Here is a 13,237-nt window from a genome sequence, read left to right as displayed (position 1 = left end):
TGTCTTGTTTATTGCATTTCTTCATGTTAGGTCAACACAAAGATTTCAAGATTTATAGTTAAAACGGTTGAATGAGGATCATCACCACAGGAATTCGCGCAGCCATTTATGACAAGTAAAATGAGAAAGTTGGTAGCATCACGTGATGAGAGAAAAATGTCCTGTTTTCCTGCCAAGAGTTGGATAGTGGGACAAAATTTACACGAGTGAAAAAGTGAGAAGCCAATCTGAACAAATTAGCAAGAATTAACATCCTCAATGATTTCATCTTGCCTTATTAATATGCAATTTCTCAATCTCCCACCCACTTGATAGAAACCAGACTGTACTAATTACTGACATGAAAGTCAGAGCGGTAATCTAATGACTCCAGCGCACCACTTGTTCCTTCGGCCCTCCAGTCACAAACAAATTACAGCATGGACAGCAACCCATGCACACCACTAATCCATCAGGACTTCCTGGTCTCATCAGCAAAGTATGGCGGTAATTCGTTTCTGCTTGACATGTCTGGGACAATTGATAGGAACTGTACAGGACAGCTGTAGACTGCCACTGTTTGACCATGTGCACAGATTCAAACCTGGCTGCAGTAGCCAGGTAAGTCACACGAGTGGTCAATATTTTCATCTGCAGCAAGTCGGAGAGTATGACGAACATGGTCATAGATGTATGAGGTATGTAGAAGTAATGAGGAAAGTTTTGGTGGATAGCATGAGAAAATTCGCTAGGACCCACAGATAGAAGCCCTCCATGAAACCAATGAGAAATGACACTCGGCTAATTTCTGCTAAGATTTAAGCTTTTTATTTCTGATGTTTGCAAATAATTTTTGTTTCTTATTTGATCAAAAGAAATTGGAGTCTTTGCAACAAAAATAGAGAGCATATTTAGCTACAGCCTGTTCTACTGAACAGCTAATAGATCAAAAAACAAAATTCAGTTACATCCACTAGATTCAGGACCATGTTAATATTTTTATGCAGAAATTCTTGACTTTTAGACTAGATTATACATCATATGCTGTCAGTTGGCTACATTACACATTTATCAGAATGCATACAGAAATAATGTTTCCTCTTGCGGGTCACTGTTTAAAAATAAAAGGTTCATCCATTTAAGGTAGAGATAAGGAGAAGTGTTTTAAAACATAGAACAGTACAGCACAGAACAGAACAGGCCCTTCAGCCCACGATGTTGTGCCAACCATTGATCCTCATGTAAGGTAAACCTAATGTACAAACCCTGAAATTTCTGTGACCATATGCATGTCCAGCAGTCTCTTAAATATCCCCAATGACCGCACTTCCACAACTGCTGCTGGCAACGCATTCCATGCTCCCACAACACACTGTGTAAAGAACTCGCCTCTGACATCCCCTCTATACTTTCCGCCAAACAGCTTAAAAATATGATGCCTCGTGTTAACAATTTCTACCCTGGGAAAAAGTCTCTGGCTATCAACTCTATCTATGCCTCTCATTATCTTGTACACCTCATTGTTGTGGTTCTGTTCGCCAAGCTGGGAATTTGTATTGCAAACGTTTCATCCCCTGTCTAGGTGACATCCTCCGTGCTTGGGAGCCTCCTGTGAAGCGCTTCTGTGAGGTTTCCTCCAGCATTCATAGTGGCCTGTCTCTGCCGCTTCCGGTTGTCAGTTCCAGCTGTCCGCTGCAGTGGCCGGTATATTGGGTCCAGGTCGACGTGTTTGTTGATAGAATCTGTGGATGAGTGCCATGCCTCTAGGAATTCCCTGGCTGTTCTCTGTTTGGCTTGCCCTATAATAGTAGTGTTGTCCCAGTCGAATTAATGTTGCTTGTCATCTGCATGTGTGGCTAAGGATAGCTGGTCGTGTCGTTTCATGGATGTTCATGGATGCGATCGTTAGCTGTCTTCCCGTTTGTCCTATGTAGTGTTTTGTGCAGTCCTTGCATGGGACTTTGTACACTACATTGGTTTTGCTCATGCTGGGTATCGGGTCCTTCGTTCTGGTGAGTTGTTGTCTGAGAGTGGCTGTTGGTTTGTGTGCTGTTATGAGTCCTAGTAGTCTGGCTGTCAGTTCGGAAATGCTCCTGATATATGGTAGTGTGGCTAGTCCTTTGGGTTGCGGCATGTCCGCATTCCGTTGTCTTTCCCTTAGGCATCGGTTGATGAAATTGCATGGGTATCTGTTTTTGGCGAATACATTGTATAGGTGTTGTTCTTCCTCTTTTTGCAGCTCTTTAAACATGTCTATAGTGCCCTTTCCATGGAACAATTACTCCCAGTCCATGCTTCCCAACTCACATCTGATAGCATCATAGTTTCCTTTTCCCCAATTAAATATCCTCCCATTATGCCTGCTTCTCTCCTTCTCCATAGCTATGTAGAATGTGAGGCAGTTGTGGTCACTATCACCAAAATGTTCTCCCACCGCAAGATCTGACACCTGCCCAGCTCATTGCAGCGCACTAATTCCAAAATGGCCTCTCCCCTCATTGGCCTGTCAACGTACTGAGTTGGGAAACCTTCCTGAACACACCTTACAGAAACAGCTCCTTCCAAACCATCTGCTCGAAGGAGGTTCCAATCAATGTTCGGAAAGTTAAAGTCACCTATTACAACAACAGGCTTTAGAATTTTTTTCTTCACAAGACAGTGGAAGCAGAATCTTTGAATCTTTTTTTAAAGGCAGAAATAGATAAATTCTTGATTAAGAAAGGGATGAAGGTTTATCATTGGTAGGCAGGAATGTGGAGTAACCAGATCATATCTTATCTTACTGAATGAGGAGCTGATTTGAGGGGCAGGGCGGCATACTCCTATTCCAAACTTAGATGTTTGCATGTTTTAATCAGGAAATCTTTTCGGCCTCTAAATTGAAGAAATGACTACCTCATTGGATCTGTTTATAATTTTCTGCTACAGTCTACACAAATCCTAGAATCTTTAGACTATGGAAGCTGGCCATTCAAATGTTTGAATCCACACCAATCTTCCAAACAGCAACCCACCCTCCACCCCATCCCTGTAACCCTGCATTTCCCACGGCTAATCCACCTAGCCTGCACATCCCTGGACTCTGGGCAATTTAGCATGGCCAATCCACCCAACCTGCACATCTGTGGAGGATGGGAGGAAACCAGAACATTCAGAAGAAACCCATGTAGATATGGGGAGAATGAGCAAACTCCACACAGACGGTTGCCCAAGTCTGGATTTGAACCTGGGACCTTGGCACTGTGAGACAGCAGTGCTAAACACTGAGCCACCCATGAGTACAATTCTATTGTGGAGATATTCTGTCAAAGTGTGAAACATAATTTAGTATTTAGTATTGCATACAATAAATGCCACTTTACCTTAAAGCTCGGATGCAAAGTTGACTCTGGAGGGTAGACAATGAAGTGCCTCAGCGTAAATCCAAAACCTTGAGAGTTCTTCTGTAGTAGCAGAGTCTTTGGACCAGGCCATGAAAATATTTCATTCTGCACCATGTTAGCATTTTCGTTGGGATTTTTCTCATCTCGTTGAGTTTTAGTCTGTAGCCAAAAATGAAGAAAAGTGATTAAAATCTCAAATCAAGTTTAAAAAGGTATACAGTTTATTATAATCCCAGCTGATGTGATTTCTTCACAAGTCAAATCCCAGACTGAAATCTGACTAGTTTTGTTTATTTAATGAGGTGGTATTTCATTGAAATATAAGCAAAGTTGCAGACTTGATTTTAAACAATAAAACATTAGTTCATTATGTAAAAAAACAGGAATATAAAATAGAATAGGCCAAGCTATTTACAACAAATATGATATGAAAGATTTCAAAAAACATGGTAAAAAACTATATTCCATGTATCCCAACTGCACCCCTTCACAGAAATCAAACACCACAGGAAATTCCCTTCTTCATCACATCTTTAGAATTTGGCTTAACTGTGGCTTTCATTTCCTGGTCTTGAATGCTTGATAGCATCTTTGAGTATTCACACGAATGAACTTAGACATCTGTAGCTTCAAATAATTCCTTCAGGGTTGGAACAAACAACTTCTGGTCTGGAACTTCTAAACTAAACTCCTTCCATTGAAATAACCTATTTCCTAACAATTAAAAATTGTCTCCTTCCTTCAGGGGAGATTGTTTTATGCATCTGGCTTCCTCTAGGACATCTGCAAACTGAAACCAGAAGGCTTTCCAACCTATGGATGTCACCTTAAAGTCAAAAACAAATTCCAAATCCTTTGAACTGGAAACCTAATGCATTTCACTGTTTACTCTGTTTGTAAAAACTCTCTTAATACAAACAAATTTCCATTTGCACACCAGGAACTAACTCTTTTGCAAAGAAATCATGCCTCCAAAAGCACAACAGATACATCTTTAAAACTCTTCATCGATACAGACCAGAATTCATATATGACTAATTCAAATTTCAAACTCTAAAATAAATAATATTAAAATATACAAAATAATATGAAATATTTGTACATATTTCTATAGAAATGAGTTTTAAAAATCACACACTTTACATCTCAAGTTGCAATTATAAATTGGCAAACTTTTTGGCAAAAAGCAATCTTGAAGTGTTATTTTCCCTCCTGCACCACATGATAAGATTACGCAGGCTGTTTAAATAACATATTTGACAAGAGACTTCTATAGCAACCAAAGTGACATAATAATACGTGAATAATAATGTAATAATATTTAGGATTACATTTTTCTTTGAAGTGCAAAAGATTCTTATGTAAAACGAGCGCATTAGTAATCCAGAGCTCCAAGTTTATGTTCTGGGGACATGGGTTTCAAACCAACATTGCATATGGTGACATCTGAATTTAATAAAATATTCATCTTGTTCACAAATGCCTTTTGAGGAAAATCTGTCACCTTAACTGGTCTGGCCTACATGTCGCTATATATAAACAACAATATGGTTGGCTCTTAACCGCTCTTTGAAATAGTCTAGTACACCATTCAGTTATATCAAAACCCATTATAAAGTCTACAAAAAGGAATACAACCACATGGACTACTTAAGACACTGGAAATAACGACAGCAAATTAGAACTGCCAAGCTTACCAGTTCCTCCTAACCATTTCTGGGGCTTGTGCAAAAATTGAGGGAGCGACCCCATAGGTTAGTCACCTTCAACAGTACCTTCCAAACCTCTAACATCTACCATCTGGAAGGACAAGGGCAGCAGACACATGGGAATACTATCACCTGCAAATTTCCCTCCAAGCCACACACCATCCTGATTTGGCATGATTTCATCATTTGTTCACGGTCACGGGTAAAAATCCTGGAGTTGCCTTGTTAACACCACCTTCAGTGTTATACACCCCATGGACTGCAAAGGCTCAAAAGGCAGTTTATCCCACATTCACCAGGAGATTTAGGGTGGAGCTTGACATCCACATCTCATGTACAGTAAAAACAAACTGTGCACATTTCAATAAATTATAATCTTATGTCACAAAAGAGTTATAAAATCATGTTCTTTTCGTCATTTATATAAATGATTTAGATGTGAATATAGAAGGTATGATTAGCAAATTTGCAGATGACATCAAAATAGGTACAACAGGACGTTGATCAGATGGGCAAATGGGCCGAGGAGTGGCAGACAGAGTTTAATTTAGTTAAATGTTAGGTATTGTATTTTGGTAAGGCAGGACAGGACTTATATAGTTAAATGGTAGGCCCCTGGGGAGTGTTGCCATACAAAGACCTAGGGGTGCGGGTGCATAGATCTTTGAAAGTGGAGTCACAGGGAGACAGGGTGGTGAAGAAGCATTTGGCATGCTTGCCTTCATTGGTCAGAACACCGTTGGAATGTCATGATACGACTGAACAGGACATTGGTGAGACACCATTTACAATACTGCATGTTCAATTCTGGTTGCCCTTCTATGGGCAAGTTAAATGAGAAGCCTTCAGAAATGAGTAGCCTTCAGAAATGAGTTAACTAGAGTCCAGAGACAGTATATTCCTGTTAGGGTGAAAGGAAAGGCTGATAGGTATAAAGAATGCTGGATGACGAGAGAAATTGAGGGTTTGGTTAAGAAAAAGAAGGAAGCACATGTCAGGTATAGACAAGAGAGGTAGAGTGAATCCTTAGAAAAGCATAAAGGCTGTGGGAGTATACTTAAGAGGGAAATCAGGAGGGCAAAAAAAGAGACATGAGATAACTATTTGCCAAAGCTAAGCAGAATCCAAAGGATTTTTACAAATACATTAAGGACAAAAGGGAAATTAGGGAGAGAATCGGGCCCTTCAAAGATCAGCAAGGTGGCATTTGTGTGGAGCCGCAGGAGATGGGGATATACTAAGCAAGTATTTTGCATCAGTGTTTGCTGTGGAAAAAGACATGGAAGGTATAGAATGGAGGGGAAAAAAATGGTGACATCTTGAAACAATGTCCATATTGCAGAGGAGCAAGTGCTGGATGTCTTGAAATGCATAAAAGTGGATAAATCCCCAGGATCTGATCAGGTGTAATCTAGAACTCTGTGGAAAGCTATGGAAGTGATTGCTGGGCCTCTTGCGGAGATAGTTGTACCGGGTGGTTTAAATGGGAGAGTTTGGGGCTGGGGGAAGGTAGCTGAGAGTGCAATAGGTGGATGGAGGTTGAGCTAAAGGTGGAAGGTCAGAGGGGAGGGTGATGCAGATAGGTGAGAAGGAAGATTGACAGATGGGACAGGGCATGAGGACAGTGCTGAGCTGAAAGGTTGGAACTGGGGTAAGGCGGGGGGAGGGGAAATGAGAAAACTGGTGAAATCCACAATGATAACATGGGGTTGGAGGGTCCCGAGGCAGAAGATAAGGTGTTCTTCCTCCAGGCATCAGGTAGTAAGTAAGTGGCAATGGAGGAGGCCCAGGACCTGCATGCCCTCAGCAGAGTGGGAGGCAAATTGAAGAGTTCGGACACAGAGCGGTGGGATTGATTGATGCGCATGTCTTTTAGAGACGCACTGCGTCTTTTCCCTGGGGCAGGGGAGTCCAGAACTAGAGGGCATAGGTTTTGGGTGAGAGGGAAAAGATATGAGAGAGTCGTAAGGGGCAGCGTTTTCACGCAGAAGGTGGTGAGTGTGTGGAATGAGCTGCTAGAGGAAATGGTGGAGGCTGGTACAATTGCAATATTTAAGAGGCTTTTGGATGGGTATATGAATAGGAAGGGTTTAGAGGGATACGGTCTGGGAGGTGGGACTAGATCGGGTTGGGATATCTGGTTGGCATGGACAAGTTGGACCAAAGGGTCTATTTCCATGCTGTAAATCTCTATGACTCTACGTTGTTAAACATGAGAATGCAGAATAGACTTACAAGGATGTTGACAGGTTTGGAGAGTTGGAGTTATTGGGATAGGTTGAAAAGGCTAGGGCTTTATTCTCTGGAATGTCAGAGGCGGAGGTGTGATATTATAAGAGGTTTATAAAATCAGAAAGGGCATGGATAGGGTGAATAGGCAAGGTCTCTTTCCTAGGGTGCGGGAGTCCAAAACCCAACAGCTTAGGTTTAAGGTGAGAGAGGAAAGATTAAAAAAAGGACCAAGGATAACTTTTGCACACACAGGGTGGTTCATTTATGGAATGAGATGCCAAAGGAAGTGGTGAAGCTTGATACAATGATAACTTTAAAAGGCATCTGGGTCGATTTATGACTAGGAAGGGTTTAGAGGGATTTGGGCCAAATGCTGGCAGATGGGATGTGGAGTCAATGCAGAGTCGTCGGGCCAAAGGCTCTGTTTCGGTGCTGTATGAGTTGGCAGAGTATTTCAAATCTTCTCCTCTTGTTGCAGAAAAAGGTTTTTCCTGATGTCACCTTTGGCCTTCAGCTGAACTGGAGCCTTTAGCTATTAATTTTCCTCAAATAAAAATAATTTCCCCTTGTTTGCTTTATCTAAACTTCCAGATTTTAAATATCCTTATCAAATCTCCTTGCAGTCTTCTCTGATTGGAACATGCTAGCTTCTCTCAATTTATCCATATAACAATAATTCCTCAACTCTGGAAATGTTTTAGTAAATCTCTTCTGTACTGCTTCCAAAGTCTTCATGTCCTACCTAAAATGTGAACCCAGAATTGTTCAGCTGAGGCTGAACTAGGATTTTACACTGGACACAAAACCCAGGAAGTTATGCTAAACCAATGTCGCTATTTATACTTTGAAGGTGTTCTATCCCCTTCATGACTTTTGTAAATATACAGGGAAAAGGAAGTTCCCAAGGATAAACAGACAGTGGTCTCTTCAGAGTACAGATGATTTTGCTCTTGGAGTTTTAACTTCAGCAAAAAGACGCCCAATCATAATTAAGTTCCAAATTCCCATTTTGGAAGTTCACAGTAAACTGAATGTACAGGGCACAATAATTTGCTTTTCAATATAGTTTAGATTAGAGTGGTGCTGGAAAAGCACAGCAGTTCAGGCAGCATCCGAGGAGCAGTAAAATTGACGTTGCAGGCAAAAGCCCTTCATCAGGAATAAAGGCAGAGAGCCTGAAGGGTGGAGAGATAAGTGAGAGGAGGGTGAGGGTGGGGAGAAAGTAGCATGAAGTACAATAGGTGAGTGGGGGGGGGGGGGGGGGGTGAAAGTGATAGGTCGGGGGGGGGTGGAGTGGATAGGTGGAAAAGAAGATAGGCAGGTCGGACAAGTCATGGGGACAGTGCTGAGCTGGAAGTTTAGAACTGGGGTGAGGTGGGGGAAGGGGAAAATGAGGAAACTGTTGAAGTCCACATTGATGCCCTGTGTTCCGAGGCGGAAGATGAGGCATTCTTCCTCCAGGCGTCTGGTGGTGAGGGAGCGGCGGTGAAGGAGGCCCAGGACCTCCATGTCCTCGGCAGAGTGGGAGGGGGAGTTGAAATGTTGGGCCACAGGGTGGTGTGGTTGATTGGTGCGGGTGTCCCAGAGATGGTCCCTAAAGTGCTCTGCTAGGGTGCGTCCAGTCTCCCCAATGTAGAGGAGACTGCATTGGGAGAAACAGATACAATAAATGATATTGGTGGATGTGCAGGTAAAACTTTGATGGATGTGGAAGGCTTCTTTAGTGTCTTTGGTGGAGGTGAGGGAGGCGGTGTGGGCGCAGGTTTTGCAATTCCTGCAGTGGCAAGGGAAGATGGCAGGATGGGAGGGTGGGTTTGGGGGTGGGGGTGGACCTGACCAGGTAGTCATGGAGGGAACGGTCTTTGGGGAGGGAAATATATCCCTGGTGGTGGGGTCTGTTTGGAGGTGGCGGAAATGTCGGCGGATGATTTGGTTTATGCGAAGGCTGGTAGGGTGGAAGGTGAGCACCAGGGGCGTTCTGTCCTTGTTACAGTTGGAGGGGAGGGGATGGGGACGAGATGCATTGGAGGGCACGTGAGAAGGGAAATTGCGGTTTCTAAAAGAGGCGGCCATCTGGTGTGTTCTGTGATGGAACTGGTCCTCCTGGGAGCAGATATGGCGGAAGCAGAGGAATTGGGAATATGGGATGGCATTTTTGCAGGAGGTAGGGTGGGAAGAGGTGTAATCCAGGGAGCTGTGGGATTTGGTGGGTTTGTAAAAAATGTCGGTGTCAAATCGGTCGTACCTTTTTAATATAGTTGTCAACTCTTAAGAAGTGGTATTGTCGGTTGCTGTGTGTACCATTAAGGGCAGGCCAAACCCTCTGCGTTAGAGTGAATCTCAGAGAAACACGTAGGTTGTGCAGGAAGCATTGGATATCACAATGTCGACACTGGCTCTACCTTACAGTATTCTCATTCTAACAACCTTAAGACTTCATTGGGTCTTTTAAGAGATGTGGAAACTACTGATCTAGAGAAAGTTCGCAGTTGGTTCAACCTTCGTCATTTCAACATTTGTCTAAAAGGTTTGAGGTATACTATACTCCAACTATTATGCATTAGCTAACATCCCTGCACCTCAAAAGTGAAATTCAGACCTCACGAGTCAACTGCCTCAAATTATTTGAAAGTAGATTTAAAATACAAATTAAAATTTACAACAAATTGCAAGTCATAGTGCTATAAACTCCAAACAAAAGTCACATGCCACTAGAATTAACTCTGTTTCCGCAGATACTGCTAGACCTGCTGATTTTTTTCTTACTGCTTTCACTTCTGACTCCCATTATCCACAGTATTTGTTTTCATTTCATTACCACAAACTCATAACGAAAGTTATTGAATCTTATATAAACTCATGTTCATTTGACAAGAATCTCGCACATGTAAACTCCCAGCAAGAGTTTCCCTGCAACGAAAAGTAGGAACATAGAAGAATTTTGTGATTACACATCTACTAATGCTTATTGATAGAAAAGGTTGCATGTCTACTGATGAATGATGCACCATGCTAATTTATTTGCCAAAAGAATAAAGAAAAAATCTTTCAAAGCATTTGAAATATACAAATACAAAATGTAGAAATTCAAAAATATCTAGCCTAACTTTATGGAAAATAAAGAACATGAAAGCATGGGAAGGGCTAAAGCATGAAGACCACTGGCAATCTGTATTCTGTGGAAGCCAGGATGGGATAACCATAGTGGAACATTCTTACACCAATCAGCAGAGTAATGTTAAGGCTGAAAGGTCACTATGGCTTGATGTGATAACACAAGTAATAAAGCAAGTTTCTCTGTTAAGTTTTATTATGACAGGATTGGGACCATAAAATATTTGGGACATGACATTAAAATACCTAATTAATAGTTAGTAGAGTCAGCTTGAGACAGGAGACTATTGTAATAGATGGAATAGCTAAATATCTATCATGAAAGGTTAGGCTGCATTGGAAGATCACTGTAGCAGAAATGATAATAAATATCTAATCATTACATCTGGAAAATATCAAGTAGGGTCTGGAATGAAAGACCATTGTAGCAGAGTTAGCAATAAATATCTAACTGTGACATTAGAATAACATTAAGTAGAACATACAACTAAAGAGATAATGGGAACTAACATCACTGGTTGATTGTGTAGCTAGAGTGAGGTACTTTGATTAATATAGTTGGACATGCTGATAAGCTAACAGAAACATGATTAAAAAAAAATATAAAAATCCACAGACCCCGAGGTTCGTGGGCATTCGAGAATCTGCTTTCTCAGTGTCACGGTTTTTTGTTTGCAAATAAAAGACCTACTTGAAGAACTCTCTGCATCTCCTGGTGGTTCTGTATATTTTTTCCACAACAACTGCTGTTTTGAATTTAGCAGAAATGGATAACCTGGTTGTTGTTGCCAGATAATATCTTTTCACTGTTACTCAATTCTTGCTAGCATAAACAAGCTTTACAAATCCTTCTAGCTTTTGATTAGTGCCTCTTAGATTGCTAACCAAATGAGAAAGAACTTTGCTTTAAAGTGGAGACAGCTGTTTTCAGAATTGTTCAATATACATTATACAAAAAGCAACTTGTAAAACTAGTCTCTCCTACTTGTGACTGCTTGTACTTGCAGAATTTACACTTATATTGCTCAAAAACTGCATGAATCCATGTAAGATTCTGTAAATCTGTTCGTTACATTAGAATCAATATGACCATTGTGGCACAGACAGCCTCACAGGGAGTTAACACCTTCAATAGCTTATCTGGGCTGACATGATACCAATTGTTAAAGTGCACTTGAGAGTGTAACATTTTTTTTTAAAGTTTTATGATTTACATATGAAAGAACTGAAACCAACATGGTCATTCTCAAAGATGAGTGACTTTGTGGGCGGCATAGTGGTTAGCACTGCTGCCTCATAGCGCCAGAAACCCGGATTCAATTCCCACCTCAGGCGACTCTCTATGTGGAGTTTGCACATTCACCCAGTGTCTGCGTGGGTTTCCTCCGGGTGATCCGGTTTCCGCCCACAATCCAAAAAATGTGCAGGTTAGGTGAATTGGCCATGCTAAATTGCCCGTAGTATTAGGTGAAAGGGTAAATGTAGGGGAATGGGTCTGAGCGAGTTGTGCTTCGGCGGGTCGGTGTGGACTTGTTGGGCCGAAGGGCCTGTTACCACACTATAAGTAATCTAATCTAATCTTAACAAACAATCTCGGTCTTTTTCAATATATAACTTCAGTTACATCGCACTGGAAACTTTTGCTATAAATTCTGTGCCTTACAATCTTATTCGCCACAACCACCTGGAAAGCTAGTGCTTCCAAATAAGCCTGTTGGGCTATATAACCTGGGGTTGTGTGATTTTTAACTTTGTACACCCCAGTTCAAGACCAGCGTCTCCAAATCATTCCTGGTCTTGTTAGCAAATTTTATTTTACTAAAACCTTCAGTCTTGTTCATTTTGGGGGATGAACTGTAAAGATTCAATGACCATAAGACTTACAGATAAAGTCTATATGATTTATCTATTCATGATGATCATAAGCTCAACAGAGTTTTAAAAAGGAATCCAAGATTTTCACCTCCGCCACTCTGCCTGCTTGTACATTCCATCACTGCATGTGGGAAAGGCTTCTCGAAACTACAGGTCCATTAAGGTACCTTCCTTTGACAGGAAGGTCATTGGAATGCATTATATGTTGTCTGATAATCAACAAAGAGCAGTAGTTAGTACCAAGCTTTGTCTCACCAACTAATGGAAGTTATTGAGGAAATTACAAAATTAGAAGGGAAAGGAAGTCAAACAGACCATACTCATTTTCAAAGTGGTTTTGGAATAGTGCTGCACAAAAGACTACTAAGCAAAAATTGCATTGTGAGCTTTGCAGCAGCTTTTAGCTTCAAGCTAGATTTGTTTGTGTCTGTGTAAGCAGAGGGTGATTTTAATATTAGAGGCTGTATGTCAGGCCTGTCACTAACGTCACTCAGGATTCTTGTTTGATCCTTTGTTTTTCACCATCCTAAGCTAAATGACCTAGATTAAAGCCTTAGGTAATAGTCCACATATTTTCTGATGATCAAAAAGATATGTTCAGCAATTAGGGCCACAGATAAAGAGGCAGATCCAGACACTAGGAAAGTGAAACTGTATTGACACATGTATTTCAAGTGCAAATAATGCATTTTCGTCAAAATAATTCTAAGCATGTTTACACTCTCCATGGTTAGTTACCACTAACAGAGATGAAGTAAAAAGGAGGACCTTGGGAGTTAACAAAATGTCAAAAAAGGTGAAATACCAGTGTGCAAGGCTGGCAGAAATGAATAAGTTGAGAGATACATTTAGAACAATGAAATATTAGGGCCATGGTTCAAACACTTCAAGGATATGGTGTCTGTTTTGATCCATTCTGATAGTGAGAGATTACTGAACGCTTCA

General features: G+C 41.2%; 1 protein-coding gene across 1 annotated transcript in view; it reads right to left on the bottom strand.

Annotated features, from left to right (window-relative positions):
* Positions 1–13,237, bottom strand: part of LOC140465691 (rho GTPase-activating protein 23-like) — a 265,792-nt gene that overhangs the window by 233,388 nt on the left and 19,167 nt on the right. The window contains exon 2 of the mRNA XM_072561302.1: positions 3,342–3,521. Within this exon, the coding sequence (XP_072417403.1) occupies positions 3,342–3,521 (180 nt within the window). The remainder of the gene's footprint in view (positions 1–3,341; positions 3,522–13,237) is intronic.

This window comes from Chiloscyllium punctatum, chromosome 42 (assembly GCF_047496795.1).
Source record: "Chiloscyllium punctatum isolate Juve2018m chromosome 42, sChiPun1.3, whole genome shotgun sequence".
Taxonomy (NCBI): Eukaryota; Metazoa; Chordata; class Chondrichthyes; order Orectolobiformes; family Hemiscylliidae; genus Chiloscyllium; species Chiloscyllium punctatum.
Note: the sequence above shows the minus strand (reverse complement) of the source record. Positions and strands in the feature narration are given on the sequence as shown.